The sequence below is a fragment of the Sycon ciliatum genome, chromosome 10 (assembly GCF_964019385.1).
Source record: "Sycon ciliatum chromosome 10, ocSycCili1.1, whole genome shotgun sequence".
Taxonomy (NCBI): Eukaryota; Metazoa; Porifera; class Calcarea; order Leucosolenida; family Sycettidae; genus Sycon; species Sycon ciliatum.
In genome coordinates, this window is record NC_088652.1 from 28,181,016 (window position 1) to 28,206,139 (window position 25,124).

At 47.1% G+C, this 25,124-nt stretch overlaps 1 protein-coding gene and 1 long non-coding RNA gene across 2 annotated transcripts; one reads left to right on the plus strand and one right to left on the minus strand.

The window, feature by feature from the left end:
- Nucleotides 1-624: 624 nt before the first annotated feature.
- On the plus strand, nt 625-4,653 carry LOC135826819 (uncharacterized protein K02A2.6-like). Its single transcript, XM_065339421.1, has one exon. It carries the CDS (start codon nt 625-627, stop codon nt 4,651-4,653), a length of 4,029 nt encoding a protein of 1,342 aa, XP_065195493.1.
- Nucleotides 4,654-20,881: 16,228 nt separating this feature from the next.
- LOC135825813 (uncharacterized) lies at nt 20,882-24,071 on the minus strand. Its single transcript, XR_010555147.1, has 2 exons — nt 23,667-24,071; nt 20,882-22,103 (listed from the first exon to the last, which is right to left on the minus strand). It is a non-coding gene; the product is annotated as an uncharacterized LOC135825813 (long non-coding RNA).
- Nucleotides 24,072-25,124: the final 1,053 nt, after the last annotated feature.

A 25,124-nucleotide genomic window follows, 5' to 3' on the forward strand; every position in this document is an offset into this window, starting at 1 on the left:
CCTGCAAACAATTCAAGTATAATGAAGCTGCGTGAAGCGTCCTTCAAAATTTTGAAATGTTTTATATCGCCATCAATATCCTGTTTGGCTGTTGTCGCTTGGGCTTATGCGAAAGCTATACATGCTGTGTATATCTACATTGCATTGATGGCAACGCGGAGAAGCTTCTAATAATAATAATAATACATAATAAGATGTGTGATAAGAACTCAGATGGTGAGCCAAGGAAAAATTTGTAACATGGAAAAAAGTGTGGGCACAAGTTATGCGATCGAGTCCACCAACTAAACCAGATTTTGAACTGTCAGACATGCACAATCCAGCACAAAACTGACAAGGAGTACTGAGACATTCCACGGCATGAAAGTCAGATGTGTCTTGATATTTCCTGGATTTCCTTTTCTGCAGTTGCATGCGCACGTGTATCTTGTAGATATCGTACATGCAGTTGTATGTAGTACTATGTACGCACGTGCAGGCATGCACGTGCTTGTACCGCTTTATGTATAGCACGAGAGAGATGACATGGCGCACTTCTGATAGAGAACTAAAGAAGATCTGTTTAGCACAATGGCTGTCTTGTGAGTGACTGAATACATGTCTACATTGGCGCAGTGAACGAAAATGACAAAGGGCAGGACGCCCAAGGAATTTATTCCTGACTATGCTGCGAGCAACGTCGGTGCTGATTTTGAACTCTGGCTCGAGGACATAAATGATTTCCTTTCAATCAGTGAAGTGACGGCAGCAGCTGACAAGAAACGCTTGTTCTTGAATCTGGCTGGATTAGCAGTGAGGCGCATTGTGAAAGGTCTGGTTGTCACGGTGGAGCAGACACAAGATGGCTCACCTGGAGATGAGTACCAAGCCTTGACGGACGCATTGTTGGCACACTTTCGACCGTCAACAAATGTCACGTCTGAACGTCACAAATTCCGCCAACTCCGCCAAATGGAGGGCGAGTCGGTGACTTCGTTCGTTGGGCGGCTGAGAGAAAAGGCAGATGTTTGCGAATTCAGCTCCACTTCTGTGGATACCATTGTCAACTGCCAAATTCGAGACCAGCTGATCGTGGGCCTGCGTTCTGTTGAGCTTCGAAAGGAGCTGCTGAAACAGTCGAAGCTGACCCTGAACGACGCCGTCACCAAGTCAGTGGCGTTGGAAGCGTCGATTACTGACAGTAAACTGTACGATAGTACCAGAGCTAGTGACACACCGCCTGTGTTCCCCGTGCCCATCCAGCGTGTGCAAGCTGTCTCTGCAGCTGGTTCTGGATCAGAGGGAAAGAAGTGCAAATACTGCGGACGTAGTCACAAACCAGGCATGCGTAACTGTCCTGCGGCCAACGTCACCTGCAACAAGTGTGGCAAGCGAGGGCATTTTGCAGCGGTCTGCATGTCAAACAAAGTGGAAAGACACGAAGAAAGAGCCCGGCCAGTAGAGGATGAGCCTGATGAGTATGAGCATGCAAGTCGCATGTACGACTCCGCTTTCGCCGTCAGTAGCTCGGCACTCGCAGGCGACAAGACATTCCAGACTACACTCAAAGTCAATGGTGAGCTGTGCACTGGACTGTTAGACACAGGTGCAACTCGGACGATCCTCACTGATGATGTGATCAAGCCCACGCGCAAGAGTGACCGCTTGCTGAAAGCGTACAATGGCGGTGTCGTAGAGACTTTGGGCATGGCTGACGTCCACATTTCACATGGTGGCAAGAACGTGAAGTGCAGTTGTTTCGTGGTAGCAGCCAGTCAGCACTCCGTTCTCTTCGGACAGGATGTCATCAAGGAGCTGAACCTCCTGTCACAAGCATACGTGGTGAACGTGTCACCCATCGAAATCTCTCTGGAAGACGGTTCAAAGCCTCTAGCCCAGCCACCACGACGCCCAGCTTTCAGTATCCGGGCTGACATCGAGACCGAGCTGAAACGGCTGACCAAGTTGGATATCATTGAACCCGTCAAGGAAGCCACGCCGTGGGTGTCACCACTTGTTCCAGTCCGCAAACCGAATGGAGCATTGCGACTATGCGTGGACTACAGAGAACTGAATAAGAGAGTTACACGTGAGCGCAACGTTCTTCCAACCGTTGACGAGATCACAGCTCAGCTTGATGGCGCAGGGGTCTTCTCAGTTCTGGATGCGGAATCTGGATTCCATCAGCTACTCTTGTCAGAAGAAGCAAGGCCTCTAACGACTTTCTCATCGCACTGTGGCCTGTTCCGTTTCAAGCGTTTACCTTTCGGTATTGCATGTGCGCCTGAGATTTTCCAGCGAGTGGTGTCCGACATTCTGGAAGGCCTGCCAGGAGTCATCGTCTACATCGACGACATCCTAGTGTTTGGCTCCAATCAAGCAGAACACGATGCACGGCTAGAAGCAGTCAAGCAGCGACTGCGAGCAGCTAACCTCCAACTCAACTGGACCAAGTGCCGACTGAACCAGGACCGTGTGAAGTATCTGGGACATTGGCTAAGTGCGACCGGCTTGTCCCCAGATGATGACAAGTTACAAGCCATCCAGGAGCTGGCCCCTCCGAAATCTATCTCTGATGTGCGACGGTTCCTGGGGATGGCTACGTACCTTGGAAAGTTCATTCCGAACTTGGCCCAGATCACGGCTTCTCTGCGCAGGCTAGCAAAGCGTGATCCCTTCAGTGTGGATGATGAAGTCCTGCAGGCATTCACCTCAGCAAAGGCTGGTATAGCGTCAGCTTTGCAAGCGTTGGCATTCTTTCAACCAGCATTGGACGTCCCTACTGCTATCAGCTGTGATGCATCGCCAGACGGTTTGGGAGCAGTCCTGTGGCAGAAGAATACCAGTGGCTGTTGGGTACCAGTGACATGTGCCAGTCGCTCTCTATCAGATGTTGAGTCACGCTATTCTCAGCTGGAACGAGAGATGCTGGGAGTGGTATTCGGCCTGACTCGCTTTCGGCAGTATGTACTAGGCCGAGAAGTGCAAGTGTTTACGGATCACAAGCCGCTTATTTCTATCGTCCAGAAGCCGTTCGACGAAGTGCCACCGAGGCTTCAGAGATGGCTGGTCGCATTGATGCCCTATCGCTACAGCTTGGTGTTCGTCCCTGGCCAGCAGATGGTTTGTGCTGACACCCTCTCTCGAGCTCCTCTACCTGATCGCACAGCTTCACCTGCAGAGGCACGTTCAATGGCGGAATTCGTTAGTCTCATTCTCGAGGCTTGTCCGGTTCGTTCCAAGGATATTCGCCAGGCCACAGACTCTGATCCGACACTGAGCAGCGTCCGACAAAGAGTGGGCACATCAGTTTGGTCAGGGTGCATCCAAACGGAAGAGCCTTACTTCCTGCTACGCCATCAGCTGACAGTCATTGAAGGGATTGTCATGCTAGACAATCGCTACGTCATTCCAGAAGAGCTCCGCCCAGCGGTGCTGCGACTAGCACATGAAGGTCATCCAGGCATCGATGCATTCCGGGATACCCTTCGCGAACGGGTTTGGTGGCCAGGTCTCATGAAGGATGCCAATCTGTTTGCAGAGAAATGCTCTGAATGCTGGCGTAAACGCTCCAATCCAGCGCAACAGCTCCTCCCTACAGAGATAGAAGGTGTCTGGCAGAAACTGGCCATTGACCTTGTTACCATTGAGGGAGCCACGTTCCTGTCTGCTATTGATTATGGTTCCCGCTGGCCAGAGCTTCTACCACTGTCCAATACTACGACAACGGGTGTGATCGACAAGCTGATGGAGTTGTTCGCACGGTTTGGTCTGCCTTCGACACTCGTCTCGGATTGGGGCCCACAGTTTGCATCCACTGAGATGTCCAAGTTTCTCGCTCAGTTGGGTGTTGAGCATTGCAAGTCTAGCCCCCGGTATGCCCGCTCTAACGGTATGGTGGAGCGACTACATCGTCTGGTGAAAGAACGAGTTGCCAGCCTGAGACCTCATCTACCGCTACACCGCCGCATCACTCAAGTCTTGTTCGACATTCGCAATTCGCGGCACCGGATGCTAGGTACATCGCCGAGCGAAGCGTTGTTCAGCAGAGTCATTCGGACACGGGTTCCAGCATCCATCACCCCACAGATCGTCAACCCATCTGAGCAGATCAAGGCGAAAGCAGCAATGGTTGAAGGTCATGACTCGCGCCGAGGTGTCCGCAAGTTACCCCATTTGCCATCAGGTACGCGGGTAGTGCTCCATGATGGGTACAGCGACCCTCGAAAAGAATGGAAGGTAGTAGAGCAGTATGGTCGTCAGGTTGGGGTCACTGATGGGTCACGCATACTGCTCCGGAACCGTCAGCATGTTACCGAGTTTGTAGCACCAGCAGCAGCAGCAGCGGAGAAAGCACCCATGAGTGAACCTCCGGCACAGTCAGAGAGGGAGCATGTGCCAGAGCCAGTGTGTGCTCCAGCACTGCCAGTGTCCGACCCAACAAGCCTTCCGTCAGCGAGCAGCGCAACATCCAGGCCCGAAGCTCCGTTAACTGCGCTCACATTGCCGTTGTCTCCTGCAGCTTCACCGGAGACGACAGCATCACCTGCAACACCGGCCTGTATGTCACTGTCACCGCCAACATCTCGTCCAAGTGTATTCCGCGAGGGCGTACAGACCAGAGCTGGCCGTCAGATCAAGCTTACAGAGAAAGCACGTGAAGCTGACATCTGAGTCGTCGAGTCATGCATTACCAAATGAGTGGCTTCAATCGCTACCAGATTGGCGTTGTTTAGAATCTTCTAACTACAGTACCTTGTGAATATTTAGATTTTTCTTTATTTTTTCCCCTTATTGGTCGAGTTTGCATTGTAACTCAAACTCATGGTGTTTTTGCCTCAAGTTTTGAGTCAGATTATTTCTAATAGTTGCAACACTTCCCGTCTCTCTTTTACTCCAACACATGTACGTACATTCCTCTGCAAGCTGCAGGATACGGATGCAAGTGTTTTTGTTTTGTTTTTGTTTTCCTTTTTTCTCTTTCTTTTTTTTTTTTCTTTTTGAGGGAAGGGGGGTAATGTAGATATCGTACATGCAGTTGTATGTAGTACTATGTACGCACGTGCAGGCATGCACGTGCTTGTACCGCTTTATGTATAGCACGAGAGAGATGACATGGCGCACTTCTGATAGAGAACTAAAGAAGATCTGTTTAGCACAATGGCTGTCTTGTGAGTGACTGAATAGATGTCTACATATCTCATTGACCAATAATGGCTCCAATATGATTACTTTCCAGTTTGCTCACAAGACCAAGTTGAATGCAAGCTATAGGATTTCTGACCATGTACACTATTATCTTTGGATAATAATCCTACAGTCCATTTCAAAACTATGGACGCGTACCTAGGCAAAAACCGTTATGCCAGCATCTATACCACATAAAATTAGCGATCACTTTGTGCATAAATTTTTCCAAATTGGGCGTCTGCTATCCAATCGTTTAGAAACTATATGAGAGTAATTGTGGAGCGGTCCTGAGCAATATTCCGAAAACTATTCTCAAAACGTTCCAGCCAAATTGTGAAATATTTCAAAAACCCTACGCGTCTATAGTTTTGAAATGGACTGTAGACTCTATCTCTAGATCTACAGGCCAGATGAACTTGCATAATATTTTCCGTGTGCCGATCATCAGTCAGGCAGAAAGTCCTTAGCTACAAGCAGTTCTACTGTTTGTGTATTTGGTCTGTTAGGCAAGAAGGTGTTATGAGTGTGGTATCTAGCCTTTTTCAGCAGATAAAAAAACCAATAGAATCCCCGAGAAGACGAACTTTCTATCCAGATTTAGGGGCCGTCCGCAATTGTCGATCTTTTTCACGAAGAGAAAAAGCTTCGTTTATGGGTGGGTGGGTTGGGGAGAGTTTCGTTTTGCAAAATATCGATAGCTGAAACATCAATCCATTCTAGCGGTTAAGTCAATATATTTTTCGTTGAAGGGGGTGGATGGGTGGGGAGGGTCAAAACTAAACTTTTTTGTTCCGTGAAATTTATCGCTAATGCCGGATGGCCCCTTAGTGCCCAGTTATGCGCCAGGCCTTATGCTTACTGCACGCCGATCGGCATTTAACCATCGCCACAACTTCTGCATCATGTGCTGCTACGATGTATCATACAGTCATGGTATTACACAGTAATGTCAACTACTTTTGACTTGGACACATTCGATAGCCACGTTCATGACCCGGTTTTATTGCAGCCACAGAGAATAGACTAACGTTGCAGAACGTTCACAGAATGTGTTGCGTCTACTCACAGGACCACAGAGTGATCGCACATCTTTTCAGATCTACCGGTATTTGTGGACGTTCTAAACTGTGCATGTACGCTACAAACGTGGCTGAACATGCAGAGACTCCATTGGAGCCATTTCACCTTGCTCACAACACAACAAAAACACACCGCCAAAAACCGTCTGCTGGCTACACATTGCAGTGGTGTACCCGGGGGCTTTGGATGCTCAAGTACCCCCCTCAAATTTCCGACCTTGGTTAACTTCATGCACCCATGCCACTAAATGCACCAGCTCTGCAGCAGATTGTCCGATTTACGCTGCGAAATGACAGCTCATTGGAAAGGTCTTGAGTGAGGCCATCCACCGAGATGTGAGTGAGTTTGATATTAAAAAGAACTAGATTGTGCCCAACCTCTGAAACAATATAACTACTGTAAAAGCAGAAATTTTGCGTAGTGTAATATTTTCGGTATTCTCCAAAATCGGCGGTTCGGTGGAGAGAAATTTACGGTAAAACCCGTTTTCCAGGTAAGTGTACTAGTACTACATGTATACAGAACCGGCAGTACCGAAATTTTCGGTGCGTTTTATTTTCGGTAAAAATTGTCGGCACCTAAGTTTTAGAAAATAAAACACTCCCGAAAATGTGTGCATTTAAAGTAATGAAGATATTCATGAAACTAATTCTTTCCCACAAACCGTTTTTAACCCTTTTTTGGTATGATTATTAAGATCTCCCCAAGTGACATGTGTTGCTTTCCACTCACTGTCTATGTCTCTAGTGATAGCTCACCGTGTGGCTGAGTCCGGGCGTGATGACAGGGTATAGGATATCCGTAATATCAAGAGTACATAATTCCCCAGAGTGCGCAACTGGGATGGGGTTGTGTTACGGTATACGTAGTCTTCGTAATATCAAGGCTGTCCCTTGTTTCATTCGGATTTTTCGGAAGCACTCCGATTAAAGGGGAAGTATACCCTAAAATCAAATTTTCACCAGTTGTAGTCTTCTGGGTGCTGAGTCGAATGGTCTTGGTCCGAGGAAGCTGCGACGCTCCCTTCCTACTTGAATCCCAATCGAACTCGCGCACTTCCACCGAAACTGGGTGACTGCGCCCTACTAGATGGGGATTTGTATGCAAAATCTCACTAAAAGCGCCATTTCGTTCTTATAAAAGCACGGATGACCGCGATTGGCCCATATGTTGTAGTCTTTTGGACGCTGAGTCGACTGGTTTTGGTCCGAAAAGGCTGCGATGCAGCGTTCCTCCTTTATTCCCAATCGAACATGGTGGAACAAGCGGTCACGTGCTCCTGGGTGCCCAAATCACCTGGTCACCACGCCAGCAGGCGACAAATTTCACACCAAGGTTCAACTCGAGTTCAACTCGAGTGACAGGAGTGCACCCAAAAAAGGTCAAACAGGCTAGTAAGTTGTACCCTGCAGGCACGGTGACCAGGTGACTGGTGTACGCAGAAGCACGTGACCGCTTGTTCAACCATGTTCGATTGGGAATAAAGGAGGAACGCTACATCGCAGCCTTTTCGGACCAAAACCAGTCGACTCAGCGTCCAAAAGACTACAACATATGGGCCAATCGCGGTCATCCGTGCTTTTATAAGAACGCAATGGCGCTTTTAGTGACATTTTGCATACAAATCCCCATCTAGTAGGGCGCAGTCACCCAGTTTCGGTGGAAGTGCGCGAGTTCGATTGGGATTCAAGTAGGAAGGGAGCGTCTCAGCTTCCTCGGACCAAGACCATTCGACTCAGCACCCCGAAGACTACAACTAGTGAAAATTTGATTTTAGGGTATACTTCCCCTTTAAGTTAACAGGTTGTTCCGACAAATCAACCGAAAATGATTGTTCATGAAAGTGCACTAATCTGCTGTTTCAGGTCCTTCAAATCAGGGAATAGTACAATATATGTATTGTACTACTCCCTGCTTCAAATCTTCCAAAATGCCGCCTTGGTTTCTACAGTGGCTTACAAAGGCTTCCATTTTGTTCAGTCAGGATGAGAATATGAGAATACAAAATGAGCAGAGAAGGAGAAATAACACGACGAATAGGACAACTGGAAATTGGGGCATATTCGTTTTACAGGGTTGGACGGATCTGGTCCTACACGATGTACATGCAGAGGCAACTTTGAACTCACCGTTTTCTTAGGTTTGTAGAGTGGAAGGTTACTTCATTGTAGGCGTGTTCCTCGATCCTCAGCAGTCGAGTCGTGATTTGCTCAAATGTCGCGTTTGACTTCTAGCTTCTCAGGGATACTGCGACCGTAAAAGGAGCCTGGTGCTGCCAAAACTACACGCGAGTACGCGAGTGGACTTGCGCAGCTCTTCAACTTACAACTTACTTGGTGCTACTACTGCCATCTCTTGGTGCATGGTTGCCCTGAGCACTTCCCAGTACAAGTGGCCCGTTCTTCATCGTCCCACACCGACTATCTCCCTCTCTCCGAGTCTGCTTGTACTTGTAGAGAGGCCACCGAGCTTTGTGACCTCTCTCTCTCCATAACTGATCCCTGACTGAGTCTCGAGCTCCGCTTTCTGCGCGATCATATCAACTAATTACTTTCATCAGCAATTTTCATCTCCTACCGCTCGAGGTCAAAGTGCAACCTTTGTGAAATTGTCCCCTATCGTGCGAAGCTTGACCGATCGCCAAAGCTGCGAAGAGATATTGAGCAAATAAAGTGTTAGTTAGTTGAGGCTTTCCAAGTAACATTAGTTGCCATGCTTGATTGCAGCACTGCACTCCTCTGTTTACCATGGTATACATCATGGGACATTAGAGTATCGGGTCTGAGGTGTACAGGTTCGCCTCGTGATTTTCGGCGAAGACAAATGAAAAGTTTATGTTTCAGTTTCTCGATCGGATGTTGCCGTTGTGAGAAGATTCTACCTTCCGAAACTGCCAGAGGAAATAATAGAGTGTTTCAGTTAGTGGTAGCGAAAATAGGGAGTTGCCTGATTTATCAGCTTTCCTTGAGTCAAGGCGTGACGGGAGGTGCATCGAGTGTGACACCATGTTGCATGTCGCCTTTGCTCCATAGAAATGTTGCAACTCACGTGCACCGTAAATGGCGGAAAGGCTTCGCTTCAGCCTCAGGTCGCTAACTGCAAGGCAATGAGGTAGAAATGTCGCACCTAAGGTCGGCGCGTAGACTCTTAGTTCGTGTACAACAGCTCCATCCGAGTGGCGAAGTAGGTGTGAGTGGTACGCCGGTGCTAATGTTTCCAAACTGAACAGCACCTAGATAAACGAACAGGCACGATAAGCAAGCAGTCTCTGAAGAAACTGTTCTCTTCAACTCGATGCAACTTGTACATAATTCTGTCATGATTATGGGGTATGATCTCGAAGGAATAACGTAGCGTCGGAACGCAGCGGACAACATTCAATTTAGGTGAGTTTCCTTATATTCATTTCCGTTCTCTTTCTCCTCTCTTTTTTTTCTCTGCCCTGTTTGGAGTTGAGGCTTGGTAGACTTCTGTAAAAATTTACTAAAACATAATTCAAAGGAACAGTAGGGGAAGTGAACTGCCTGAAAAGAGAAAAATCGCCAGACACACCAGGACTCGAACCCGGGACCTTGCTTGTCATGAGCAATGCTCTAAACACTGAGCTATGGGACCGGGCTGAACCTAGAAGGCGCTGACAAGGTTTTCACTCCAAAGGCAGCTCACAACACGTGCCACACATACTGATGGCACTTGGGTCTTTCTCCCTCCCCCAGGGATCCCCCAGGGACCAACCACGGTCAGTTTGGAGTGAAAACCTTGCCAGCGCCTTCTAGGTTCAGCCCGGTCCCATAGCTCAGTGGTTAGAGCATTGCTCATGACAAGCAAGGTCCCGGGTTCGAGTCCTGGTGGGTCTGGCGATTTTTTCTCTTTTCAGGCAGTTCACTTCCCCTACTGTTCCTTTGAATTTGAAGTTCTCCCAATCCTTTCATAAATAAAACATAATTATTATTACGAAGTAGTGGTTGCGACTTCGGCGATGATTTGTAAGAAAGGGTCAAGTAAAGTCGGTGGAATAGCGCGAGCTCCGGTGTGGGGAGCAAACCCTTTCTTATAATAATAATAATTATTATTATTATTATAAAACCTGTGACTAACGACCACCCCTTGGGGCCAGATAAAGCGGTGTTAGATAAAGCAGTGTTAGATAAAGCGGTGTTAGATAAAGCGGTGTTAGATAAAGCGGTGTTTAGTGGCAGGTGGTCCTTAGTTAGAGGTCTGCACCGCACAACCATACATGAATGTGAGACCGTCCGTGCCTGGCGAAGTTTTGATTTATTGATTGATTTTTATTTCACGGATCCTCCAGAGGCAAATAGATGCCTATCGAAGGGAGTCTCCTAAGTAAGTATGGAAAATGAGAAAGTATGTTCGTAAGGGAGAAGAGGTAGAAGTTGTCTGTAGTACCAGGCTGGTCGCTAATCACGGTGGTCTTTAGGTACAGGTTTTACTGTAGTTCGAAAGTCACCCGATACAGTCAGTATTACGAGCATATAAAGCATTCAAGTTCACCGGATTCGCCACACTATAATAAAGTTTTATTTTTTGGCAGGGAAGACACGTTTTGTACAGGCATGACTCACAGTGTCCCGTGAAACCGGCATGAATTATTTGCAGCTTCATGCACCACCGCACCTTGCAGAAATGTGCGAAAACCTGCACGTCCATGATGCTATGATTGAAACGGGCCTGATGGTGATTCTACAGAAGTGAGAGTACAATTGTCCAAGTTCCATTTGGACGTTCCAAGGCGCTGCCTTCGAGTTTCCGTAAACAATCTGAATCAGTGTAGAATATGGGAGGTAACTGTTTGCACCGCAGGCTGAAATGGACGCGAACCGGAGTTGTTGTTTATTTTACTTCACCAAATGAACAGGCAGAGATGCCTTCTCACCTGCCCATAGGACAGGTTCTCACAGAAGGATGAAGGGATTATATGCAAGGGAAAACAAGAAATGATGATAATATAAGACAGAAAGGACCAAAAGAAGAAAAGGAAAAATTATATGAAGACAATTTCATGGAGTCAGAAATAGAAAGACAATAATTTCATGGAGTCAAAGAATAGAAAGACAATTTCATGGAGTCAGGAACACATGGTTGATTTTATAGACATGCATGCACAAATGATTGATAGATGAGAAGGTTGGAATTAATGGCAAATAATAAAAGTTTCAATTTAAAATTTGGACTTCACGGAGAATTTCAAAGTTTTTAGGAAATTAGAGGCCACATTCCACGTACTGCTCTTTTCTCTCCGAAACTCAACACTTGCAAGCCAGATATGAAAGAAAAAAAAACTCATCAGTCACACCACTGGGACTCGAACCAGGGACCTTGCTATTCGCGAGCAATGCTCTAACCAACTGAGCTACAGTATGACTCTTAGATATGGATTGATCGAAGAAGGATAGATTTACCATCACTGTGGATAAGAGTCATACTGTAGCTCAGTTTGTTAGGGGTAGTCGCAAAAGTTTTCTGTCGTCCTTGAAACGAACATCGTTCATTTCGTACTCGGACCCCCTCTCCTCCCTCTGAAACAAGCACAGCTTGCTATGCTGGACAACGAAAATCGCATTCATGTACATGTCATATGTACAGTGTCGGTCGACTTGCGATTTTGGCTCTCACCTCCTGCCCCCCCCCCCCCAAAATGAATCATGTTCGTTTCAGGGATGACAAAAAACTTTTGCGACGACCCCTTAGAGCATTGCTCGCGAATAGCAAGGTCCCTGGTTCGAGTCCCGGTGGTGTGACTGATGAGTTTTTCTTTCTTTCATATCTGGCTTGCAAGTGTTGAGTTTCGGAGAGAAAAGAGCAGTACGTGGCATGTGGTTCCTAATTTCCTAAAAAATAATAAAAGTTTAACGAGAATATTCACAAAGAAAGTATATCAATGGCAGAAAGAGCTTTTCGGAAGGGACCAGGGACACATATCACTCTAAAATCAGAGGGGAGAGCGTTCCAGAGAATGATTCCCCGAAACATGGTCGATCGTCCTGCAGGCCCACAAAGAAAGGGAACTTGAAGCAAGTTCGACACTTGTCCCCGTGTGGTGCGCTGATCCTCCGGAACAGTCTCTGGGGCCGTTAGGGTGAATAATTGTTGAAGAAGGGGACTACAGGAGGAGTTAATGCATTGATGGACAAATACGACAATTTTGTGTGTATATGTATGTGGTAGACTAACAATGCTGAGCAGAGAGAGCAGCGGGGCAGTTGGAGTCAAGAGCCGCTGTTGCAAGGTGGCACGGATGCCAGCCTTGAACATCGTTTCAAGCTGACCAAGCAGGTGTGCGCTAAGTCCTGGAAAGAAATTGTTTGAACCATAACTCAGCTGGGAAAGGATCATGCTCAGGAACCACGTTCGCCGGGCAAGCAAACTCAGTCCTCGTCCATGCCTCCAGAGCTGACCAATTGTTCGCGTTGTCTTGCGACCAATATACTCCACATGTGGAGCCCAGGATAAATCGTTACATGGCCAGCAATAGCATGTCATCACGTACATTGAAAATCAACATAATTTTTCGAATCGACCTTTTTTTCAGGATCACTTTTCAACGAGGACGAAGCAAAGTCGGCCGAACGAAGCCTAGAGGAAGAAAATCACCCTCTCCACTTCACCATCACGATACTGACATAGATACGAGATGAAACAACTAAAAAATCCACAAGAAAACTGTACGGCCATCATCGCGCTGACTTTGGTCTGACTTTGGTCTGAGAATTTCTATCACGATCAAAAATGTACGAGGAGCACTCAAAAATATGCAACAGACGTACCTCTATCGCTCTCTACTCCTTTTTGAAGGCACAAAAGTCGACTCTCCACTTTCAAACCAGGAACCAGACATACCAGTGGTCCTTTTCAGCTGCTCCACGAACGCAGGAAATGTTCACCAAGGGGCGCAGAGCAGCATCCATTCCAGAAAAAGAGCTAAAATACGAGTGAGACTGCATGCCTGAGTACATGAGTACATGTATGAGTACATGCAGAAAATAGTCAATTTCAGCGTTTCTGCTCCAAACAGCAACTAGCTTCGACTAGAAACAAAGATTACACCAAAGGATCAAACAACAACCATTTTTCTGCAGTTTTTTTGCAGATGGCTTCCTTGTGCTTGGCCCAGCACGCCAAAAATCACACCTCGGAGGAGTACACAAATTACAACTCTCAGATGTCCTCGATTGCTGGCCATGTCCAGGACTAAACCAAGGTACTGGGCTGTAGGGGTCACACAAAGTTTCTCGCCATTGCAGAAGAACTCCGGTTGTATTGCAGCCGCGCCTCGTGGCCGGATGAAGAGCAACTGTGTCTTGGAAGTGTTGAGGAGCAGGCCAATGTTCTCCAGCCAGGTAGCAAGGTTTGTCATGCCTTGCGTGAGGGTTCTGCACACTACAGCAGGATCAGAATGGGAGCAGTCGATGACAATGTCATCTGCAAATTCTTGGTGCTGTACAGACGGTGGCAGTATGGCGTGGAGTTCACTAGTGTAGAGCACAAAAAGCAGTGGCCCAAGGACGCTACCTTGTGGAACACCACGGGAGCAACTGACGGCTTCACTAACAGAGTCCAGAACTTTGACACTCTGGAAACGCCCTGAGAGGTAGTCAGTGAACCATTCTAATGCAGTTCCAGCTATACCAAGGGAAAACAAAACTGTAACTAGACGTTCACGTTTCGACATATCAACGCACACTGTCCCAGTGAACTCTCGTTTGCATCTAGCAGTGGATCATCGATTGACAGCTAACACAAGTGCATCCTCAGTCGAATGTTGCTTGCGATAAGCAAACTGGCTGTCGGGCAATAGCTGGTGTGTCTCCAGATAGGCAGTGAGCTGTCTCTTAAAGGGGCACTCCGGGGAATTTTTTCGGTGGTGTGTTCTCTTCAAGGGGGCCTTATATGGCCCCCAAGGAATGGGGAATCACGAAAACTAGACCCAAAAAGTCGATATACGAAGCCAGGGAGGGTCAAGTTTGTCCCCTCTTTTGATGGTTTTGATGACGTCACGTGTGATTAGTATTCAAATTCTCTGCATTTGAAGATCTTAGTTGTTTGAATTTTCTGGTGATGAAGAACGATGTTTGGTCGACATTCCCAAGCTTCACAACTGCGGACATACTCTAAGGAACCTGAAGGACCTCCTGAGGTGCCCCTGGTAGAAGCGCAGCCTGATGAGGGCCAGGAGATTGGAGCGGACGACTTCACTGGTCCTAGTACGAGGATCCCGAAATTCTCTATACGCCGTGAGGCATATGGTCAGAACAGTTTTGTAACTTTTGTTTAGACAAGGTGATGTGTAACGTATGTCAAAGGGCTGTCAATGCTAACAGCTGCAGCGCTCTCTCGACAGCGAAGGTAATCGACTGCCCTCTGCATCACCCCACATTTCTGGCAGGAACACCAATCGTTATTTCCTTGTCGACCAGTGAAGTCGTCTGCTCCAATCTCCTGGCCCTCATCAGGCTGTGCTTCTACCAGGGGCACCTCAGGAGGTCCTCCAGGTTCCTTAGAGTATGGTCGCAGTTGTGAAGCTTGGGAATGTTGACCAAACATCGTTCTTCATCACCAGAAAATTCAAACAACTAAGATCTTCAAATGCAGAGAATTTGAATACTAATCACACGTGACGTCATCAAAACCATCAAAAGAGGAGACAAACTTGGCCCTCCCTGGCTTCGTATATCGACTTTTTGGGTCTAGTTTTCGCGATTCCCCATTCCTTGGGGGCCATATAAGGCCCCCTTGAAGAGAACACACCACCGAAAAAATTCCCGGAGTGCCCCTTTAACCATTGTCTCCGGAATATGGGAGATAATGGGGAGGAGAGACACTGGACGATAGTTCTAGGGCAGGGTTGGGTCGCCACTCTTAAATAGGGGACTGACATGTGACACTTTGAAGGTTGGCGGAACCTGTCCAGTTCTAGAGTCAGTGTCGCTCATGGAGGTGTTGAACAAGCGCTGAGGACCGTTGGCCATTCACAACAGTGTTGCCTCCAAACCATCTAAATTGCCAGCCCGCGCTGGGGACAACAATGTGAAGAAGAGGCTGGTGCAACTTCGGCGATACTTGGGGTGCTCTGGATGGCAGTCGTGAGTCAGTCAATTGAGAATTCAAGTCGGCAGGAATAGCGCAAGCTCCCACGTAGGGCGCAACACACAATTGACCACTATAGGCGATATATTACGTCTTTTTTGTTGTTGATGTGTTCAAGCCTCTTGTACTGGCAAAAATACCATCTTGATCAATAATTGAAATGCAACTAAAACCCAAAACAATTTTGCAATGTAAACAACTCAAAGCAAATGAAAAGAACCCAAAGTTAAAGAAAAGAACACAACCAGCCGCACACGGAGCACACAAGAGGCAACAGCATTAAAAAGTAAACTTCCTCAAAACACGTAACAGTGAAAGTCACGATATAATAAACGAAACATTACTGTACGCGATAACGGTGTACAGTCAACTTCGCTAATAACGACTGCGGATATAACGACAATTCGCGAATAACGACAGAATTTCCATGCCCAGAACAAAGTCCATTCTACCTGTATGCATATAATTAGACCTCGGGTATAACCACACTTCGCGAAAAAGGACACTTTTCTGATGCCCGGCCGAGAGTCGTTATAAGTTGACTGTATACTTAGTTATGGTTAATTAAAGGGGAAGTTAAGGCAAAAATTAAAATTTCACCAGTTGTAGTCTTCGGGGTGCTGAGTCGAATGGTCGTGGTCCGAGGAAGCTGAGACGCTCCCTTCCTACTTGAATCCCAATCGAACTCGCGCACTTCCACCGAAACTGGGTGACTGCGCCCTACGAGATGGGGATTTGTATGCAAAATGTCACTAAAAGCGCCATTTCGTTCTTATAAAAGCACGGATGACCGCGATTGGCCCATATGTTGTAGTCTTTGGGACGCTGAGTCGACTGGTTTTGGTCCGAAAAGGCTGCGATGCGGCGTTCCTCCTTTATTCCCAATCGAACATGGTTGAAGAAGCGGTCACGTGGTCCTGCGTACACCAGTCACCTGGTCACCGTGCCTGCAGGGTACAACTTACTAGCCTGTTTGACCTTTTTTGGGTGCAGTCCTGTCACTCGAGTTGAACCCGAGTTGAACCTTGGTGTGAAAGTTGTCACCTGCTGGCGTGGTGACCAGGTGATTTGGGCACCCAGGACCACGTGACCGCTTCTTCAACCATGTTCGATTGGGAATATAGGAGGAACGCTACATCGCAGCCTTTTCGGACCAAAACCAGTCGACTCAGCGTCCCAAAGACTACAACATATGGGCCAATCGCGGTCATCCGTGCTTTTATAAGAACGAAATGGCGCTTTTAGTGACATTTTGCATACAAATCCCCATCTCGTAGGGCGCAGTCACCCAGTTTCGGTGGAAGTGCGCGAGTTCGATTGGGATTCAAGTAGGAAGGGAGCGTCTCAGCTTCCTCGGACCACGACCATTCGACTCAGCACCCCGAAGACTACAACTGGTGAAATTTTAATTTTTGCCTTAACTTCCCCTTTAATATGAATTTGAGATATTGATCACTATAGCCGGTATATTACTATAGCCGGTATATTACTATAGCCGGCAACCTTATATAGGCGATCTCTCTCTTCTCTCTCTCTCTCTCTCTCTCTCTCTCTCTCTCTCTCTCTCTCTCTCTCTCTCTCTCTCTCTCTCTCTCTCTCTCTCTCTCTCTCTCTCCCTCTCCCTCATTTTCTCCCTTTCTTCGTTTGTTCTGTCATAATTTTTGTATCTGCGACCCAAGTTTGATTTTTCACTCTTCTACCCTCATCTACTACTACCGGTATGTCCATAATCATTAATCATCTTACCCATCATTTTTTTCATCATTAATCATCTTACCCATCATTTTTTTCATCATATCATCTTACCCATCATTTTTTCATCATTAATCATCTTACCCATCATTTTTTTCATCATTTATCATCTTACCCATCATTTTTTCATCATTATTCATCTTACCCATCATTTTTTCATCATTATTCATCTTACCCATCATGTTTTTCATCATTAATCATCTTACCCATCATTGTTTTCATCATTAATCATCTTACACATCATTTTTTTCCAATAATGTTTTGCATGCTCTGTGTCCATACTCCATGAATTCATGCTCCATGTCCCGTGATTCAATCATTTTTATCCGCTTTCATAATTATAACCTTCTGCATGATTTTAATCATTAATTTTATACATACACTTTCATTCACTCTTCATCATTTGGTCGGAACTAGGTGTCCGGACCTGGGGTGAAGGCACAAATGCCTGTTCACTTGGTGAAGTGAAATAAAACAAACAAACAAACAAACAAACAATATTGAGTGCATGCTAGTAGTAGTCTGTGCCACAGGCGAAGAATGCTGTGCCTGTTGCTGTAGTACTACCTGACACTACAATTGTAAATCTGAACTAGTATGAATTGACACCAACAGCATAGAAATGAGTGAAAGTTTGAGGTGTAAAGTGCTCACCTGAAACCCACCATACAACTACACTACACAGTAACTGGTGGAGTTAGTGTACAGTAACTGGTGGAGTTAGTGTACAGTAACTGGTGGAGTTAGTGGACAGTAACTGGTAGAGTTAGTGTACAGTAACTGGTGGAGTTAGTGTACAGTAACTGGTGGAGTTAGTGGACAGTAACTGGTGGAGTTAGTGGACAGTAACTGGTGGAGTTAGTGAACAGTAACTGGTGGAGTTAGTGGACAGTAACTGGTGGAGTTAGTGTACAGTAACTGGTGGAGTTAGTGGACAGTAACTGGTGGAGTTAGTGGACAGTAACTGGTGGAGTTAGTGTACAGTAACTGGTGGAGTTAGTGGACAGTAACTGGTGGAGTTAGTGGACAGTAACTGGTGGAGTTAGTGGACAGTAACTGGTGGAGTTAACGAGCAGTATAGCGTAACTAACTTGTAGTTTCTTGCTCCTTTTTCTTTCCTTTAATTCTGACTACGTTCTCCATCCGAGTGATAGAGATATCTGTTGGGTAACGTTGTACTTCCAGTAAAATCTGCATTCCCAACCCAGTGTTTCTCCTAACCATACAACATACTACCCGTACATGTTATGAGTACATGTATGCAAATCTTACACATATGAACACAAGCTTAAATCATGCACTGCCCTGCGTCATCGGGGTCTCATTCTTCTTACAAGGTGTAATTATGTGCTGTGCACACGTCAGATCATCTGATAGGTATGCTATGCACTGTCTAGTCAATACCATGACAACCAGACCATCAACCTCTCCATCACTCACTGCCCTAGTCACCAGCACTATGTAGTCATGGTTACCAGGCACAAGTGGCACGCCTCTACACTGGAGTCGCTTTTGTAGACATGTCGAAAGCCTTCGACAAAGTGCAGTATCAGACTCTAGTTAGTGACCTCTACGCTCTCGGCATAGGCGGCGTTGCTCTGCAGTGGATGGCCCACTACCTGACCGATCGTCAACAGTACGTCCAGATTGGCCCAAGCAAAAGTGCTGCCTATGCAAGAAGCTGTGGTGTTCCGCAAGGATCAGTGCTGGGTCCATTGCTCTTCGTTGTGTATGTTCGAGATATACCTCATGTGGTGAGACCATACGGTGTTGCCCCAACACAGTTTGCAGATGACATCTCATTACAAGCCACTGCCGAGACACCGGCAATTGTTGCTCAGCAACTGTCCAGTGCAGTACAACACCTGTCTGACTGGCTACGACAGCGTGGCTTAATTCTGAATGAAGCGAAAACACAAATCCTACTAATCCCTCCTCACAGAGCACCACCCTTTGCCCTACGCGTGACATGCAATAGTCAAGATCTGCCGGTGGTACCATCGGCCAAGTATCTAGGCTTACATTTTGACACGTCAATGTGCTGGCAGACAATGGTTCAACGTGTTGCTATCAGGGTTTCTGCTAAAATAGCTGTTTTAGTCCGCCATGCTGCATCTTTAACCCTCTCATGTCGTATCCGCTACTTCAAATGCTTTGTGCTGCCTGAGTTTCTGTATGCATCCAATGCCTATGCCCGTATCTATCTGTTCACCAGGAGCTCCGTGTGGAAAGGCTCTTCAAGCGCGCACTGCGTGCTGTATGTAAAGTGCCCCCATGGACCCCCACTGTTACGTTGCTTGAGCGTGTACATGTCTGTCCCTTGCGCACTACCATTAGACTTAACTTGCTCTGCTTTATATGGCGTTGTCTAAATTCTTCAGGAAGTAGATTGTTTGAAACTTTTTTTCGACCTCTTCCGTCACGAAGAACTCGAGGAGGCAACAGTAACCTGCAGTAACCTGCTTATCTTCCCTGCAGCTGCTTATGCAAATTCTACCAAATTGGTGACACATGCTGGCGCAGTTCTCTGGAATTCCCTCCATGCAGATATCTGAGGCATCACCAAACTGGCCACCTTCAAGTCGAGCGCTTTGCAACACATTCTTGCCTGCTTTTAGCTTTACGCCCATGTTTCTGTAGCTGTGCTGGAACTGCTCTATTTCGCCGCCACTATTTTACCATTAGCCATGTCTCCCCCCCCCCCCCTCCCCCCTCCTTCACCCTACACAGTGGATCCATTGTTATTAGGCATCTGCCTGTTTTGCTTTCTCCACTATCAAGAATACTACTACTACTAACCAATACAATCAGTTGCTAAGCAACAGCTGGTCATTACGATCATCATCAACCATCACTCATGCTGCAGGTATTCAGGACAGTGTGTCCAAGACCAACAGCAAGCCTTCATGCTCATAATACCTGCATCTACAAACAGTCATGCTCTAAAACCAAAGGTCAGCATTCATGCACTGAAACTCCCCAGCCAATAACCATGCTCCCATTCTGCGCACCCAATATTCATACCACCAAACGGTGAAGTCAACCGTAATTCTCCTACAAGTACATCTAGGTAGTTACACAGAGGCAGAATTCTTGCTCCAGAACTGCGCAGTCGACAATCAGGATCTCCTAGCACCACGCCCCCAGTCAACATAATTATTAGTGAAGTAGCTTACACATTGTATAAGCAGTCATCAGACAGCATGGTCTTAGACAACTGTGCATTATATAGTATGCTCGGATATACAGTCAACTTTGCGTATAACGACACTCGGCGGGGCATCAGAAAAGTGTCGTTATTTGCGAAGTGTCCTTATACCCGAAGTCTCATTATTATTATGTATTACAGTTGATTTGGGCTTTGCCCTGGGCATGGAAATTCTGTCGCTATTCGCGAATTGTCGTTATATCCGCAGTCGTTATTAGCCAAGTAGACTCTATAGTCATCATTTCTGCTCCAATGCACACGCCACTGTATATCCAACATTCACGTTCCAATACTCACAACCAACATTCATACCGCCCTACCCAAACAGCCAACATCCATGCTCCGATATACGCACAGAAAACATTGCAGCTCCAAGCCTGCCTGCAAGCACTCCCATTGCAAGTCACACAGTCACTGTCACTATCATGTTCTACACATCACTGTAAGTGACAAAGACTGGCACAACACAATCAGAATGTACATCAGTATACAATACACAGTCAAAGCCACTGACCATATCATGTCAGGAGAAACATTATATGAAAACATTTTATAAGTTACACACACACACACACACACACACACACACACACACACACGCACGCACGCGCACGCACGCGCGCGCACACACGCACGCACCCACGCACACACACACACACACACAGTGACCTTGTGACGCCCCATCGCCAGAGGCGATGATAGGCTTGATGAGCCAGGCAGAAATGCCGATGATGCTTGAGGTCGCCACTTCTGCGGAACGACCGTCCGCATGCGCAGCTGAACGGCTTGGCGAGTGGAGGAGCCGGGGGAGGGAGACGGTCACTGGAGATCTTCCGTCGCCAGGTGGGACGATCCTGTGCCATGGCCAACCAGTGTTGTTGAGGGATGTCCGCGTCATGCAGGTCGTCAGCAAGCACATCCCGCCACCGCTTCTTCGGTCCATGGTGGGGTCGTGTCGGCATCAACTCTCCGAAGAGAACTTTCTGAGGCATCCGCTCGGGGCTCAAACGTGCAACGTGCTCAAGCCAGCGCAGACAATGCTCACGAAGCAGCACATTGATGTCGGCTGGCAGCCTCGCTCTGCGGGCAAGCTCGTTGCTGGTGAGGTGGTCCGATCGCTGAGTGGATCTGGACACGCCCAGTATAGCCCGGATCGAGGACCGGTGGAAGCGGTTGAGACGGCGGAGATGTGTAGCCTTAACAGCCCAGGTCTCTGCCCCGTAAAACAGCGTCGGCATGACAACAGCCTTTTATACAGTTCTCTTGATGTGAAGAGATAAGCCACGGCACTGGAAGATGGGCTTCTACAGCCTACCAAACAAGCGGGAAGTCTTGGCCGGTCTGGAGGTGACCTCCTTGTCCAAGGAGCCACCCGTGCTGAGAGTGCTGCCGAGATAGGTGAACTCCTGGACGAGGTCGATGTGATCGTCGTCACCGACGGTGGCGGATGCCGGCGGGGGATGGTGGAGATTCACTACCATTGCCTTGGTCTTCTGGATGCAGACCGTCAACCCCCACTGCGAAGCACATTCAATGAACTCGTTCGCCATGGTCTCGAGAAAGGGGAGCGACGTGGTGTACAAAGCTGCATCGTCGGCGAACTGCGATTCCGTTAGGCACGCTGGGCTGAGTCGGGACTTGGCTGTTCTGTCGCCCACCAACTTGCGGCCGACACGATACCGAAAATCAACGCCAGGAACTGAAGATGCGGTCCGCCACGTCGCAACTACTGCAGAGAAGTACAGGTTAAACAGTGCAGGCGCGAGTGTGCCGAAGTCCATTGCAGACGCTGAAAGACTCAGTCAGACACACACGCACACACGCACACACACACACACACACACATGCACACACACACACACACACACACACACACACACACTGATTCAAACTCCTTCACATATTATACATGCACGCACACCCCCCCCCCCCCCCCCAACCCACCCACACGAAGTTGAACTTGGTGCTGTCTACCTAAGTAGGTATAGTATTATCAAGAGTACATAACCCCCCAGAGTGTGCAACGCCTGATCCAGCTCTGCATAGGGTCTTGGTCGAGCGTAATCGGATCTTTGCGTCATAATACCGTACACATATGAGAGGAACCCGGGGAGTCGCGGGTACTCTCGGATCAAAACAATGGTGCCCTGCCTCGAGACTGGCCTTGCGCTGGTATGGAGTGTACGCATGACATCAGAAGATTCGATTACGCTCGACCAAGACCCTATGCAGAGCTGGATCAGGCGTTGCACACTCTGGGGTTATGTACTCTTGGTATTATACATTATTATGCTGTTGTGGTTTTGTTTTTGCCTCTTTTGCGTGTTTTTGCCTTTTTTTCTTTCTAGAATTTTGAGTTGAAGTTTTTTGGAACACTTGGGAAAAAATAATCATGGTGTTTCTTTTGCCCATAAAAGAGGCTGTAGACCCAACCACACGCACACTCAAGCACCCCCCTCCCCCCCCCCCCCACACACACACCCAAGCACCCCCCCCCCCCCCCACACACACACACATGTACATCTCAGGCCTCAGACCTGCCCATCGCGGAAGCGATGATAGCGAACAGCTATGTTAGACATAGCAACTTGTGCTGGGATTACACCATTCAACAGCTTGCAAGGCTGATGAATTGACCGCCACTAATTTTAGCCTGGTATCCACCAGACAGCTGGTTGAAGTGGCTTATTCTGGCCAGTGAATCCCTATTTTTCATTTTTTTTTTTACATATACACGCCACACCACATACTCCGGCATACACGCCACACCACATACTCCGGCATACACTGGTTACCACATGTACACACACACACACACACACACACACACACACACACACACACACACACACACACACACACACACACACACCATTGGACCATTGGACGCCCATCGCCGAAGGCGATGATAGCGATGCTACAGCAGAAGCCATAGCAGCTTGTGCTGGGATTGCACCATTCAACAACTTGCAAGGCTGAAGAATTGTCCGCCACTATTCAGCCTGGTCTACACCACACAGCTATGAAGTGGTTTTTTCTGGCCAGTGAATCCCTATTTTTTGGTCTTTTTCATTTTTTTTACACACACACACTCACACACACACACACAAACACGCACACACACACAAATTAGTTGTTCTCTCTACCAATGTATAGAAACACGGACAATAAGACAATGCTCTCTTACCAGTAGATTCTCTTCCAGGACTGCATACATGTACATCATTATCCTAATCACCCATTCCTACTCTGCTCTGTTTGCGTATAGCATCATGTTGATGAATGTCTGGTGATATGCACATAGCTAACTGCTACATCACACTCATAACGTATACACTGTAGCGTAGCTTACGTATGGTTGATCACACAGTGAGCAATGAGTCCTGGAGGCACGAAACCTACGTCACAATAGCAGCCAAGTCGTCGATGAGTGTCCGCCTATGCGTGCCCAGGCGCTAACTGATGTACAGCCTCACTACAGCCAGGTACCAGCCATCTACGTGAGTATCACCAGCCATGCGTCTACTAGTACTAGGCGACGTGCGTAAATTATAGATGATGGTGGAAAGAGAAGCATGACTCTTTGCCAGTCTGGTCTGAAGCCAAGATTAGAATAGAATTACTTAGAAGAAGGAACGGACCAAAGGTTTACACCGCAGTATGCGTTGTTGTCCACTAACTTATTGCCAAGGATGATGTAGGGTCAGAACGTGTGACATTTGCCACAATATGCACTGATGATACTGACATTCAACGACCTGACTTGACGTTTGCCTCGATCACATCTTGGATACCCCGACCAACACACTTTCAGCCGGTCATAAAAATTATTATTTAAAATATTGAAAAAACAAAAACTGTGAAAAAAAACTGAATTAGTTTTCGTCGCACACATGATGTCATTGCCTTGATAACTTTGACAGGATCTAGATCATAGTCTATTCATAGATGTGTCAATGAATAACCATTGGCGGACTATGCTCGGCCAATCGTCAAATTATGCTTTTGATTATGCCACAATTATGCCAACAAATATGCTGAATTATGCAGAATTATGCTCGGTTCCACTATGTATTCACACTGTACATAGAGGATTGATAAACCACGCATACACACACGGCCATGCCCTAAGCATAATTTTTGTCTAAACCGAAGGATTATGCCGACCTTACACGCTGGAATCCGTATAATATACGGATTCCAGCGTGTAAGGTCGGTATAATCATATGCCGGAGCATAATTTTTGGACGAAATCCCAAGATTATGCCAAATATTATGCCGGCATAATCCGCCAAGGGCTATGACAAGGAGTCGTAACTGGGGTATTAAAAAAAACATCTGCAGGCTTTCTGACAAAGCTGTATTATGCCCCTAAGCATAATTTTTGTCTAAACCGAAAGATTATGCCGATGTTACACGTTGGAATCCGTATATTATGCCGGAGCATAATTTTTTGACGAAATCCCAAGATTATGCCAAATATTATGCCGGCATAATCCACCAAGGGCTATCAATGAATGAACCAGTGAGTCACTGACTCCATTCCAGGTAATCGGTAGTATTCGGTACCACTACAGTCGTCCCTCTTTAATCCAGGGACTAATACATGTGTTTCACGATGACAGCGTGAACAAGGCGGAGGACCCACAGTATAGGAAAACAGTGTTCCTGACTGAAACCATAAACTGGTTGGCGGGCCCGGTCTTGCGACAATTTGAACCACGAGATCAGGGAATAGTCCTATAATGCTCCAATAGAGTAATGAGTGTCTGAACAGTAGCATAGCCCATACGGTTCAAATGGGCACAGG

Excerpts from the sequence above, each read along its gene's own strand:
- LOC135826819 (XM_065339421.1), top strand. The coding sequence starts at position 625 with ATGACAAAGGGCAGGACGCCCAAGGAATTTATTCCTGACTATGCTGCG.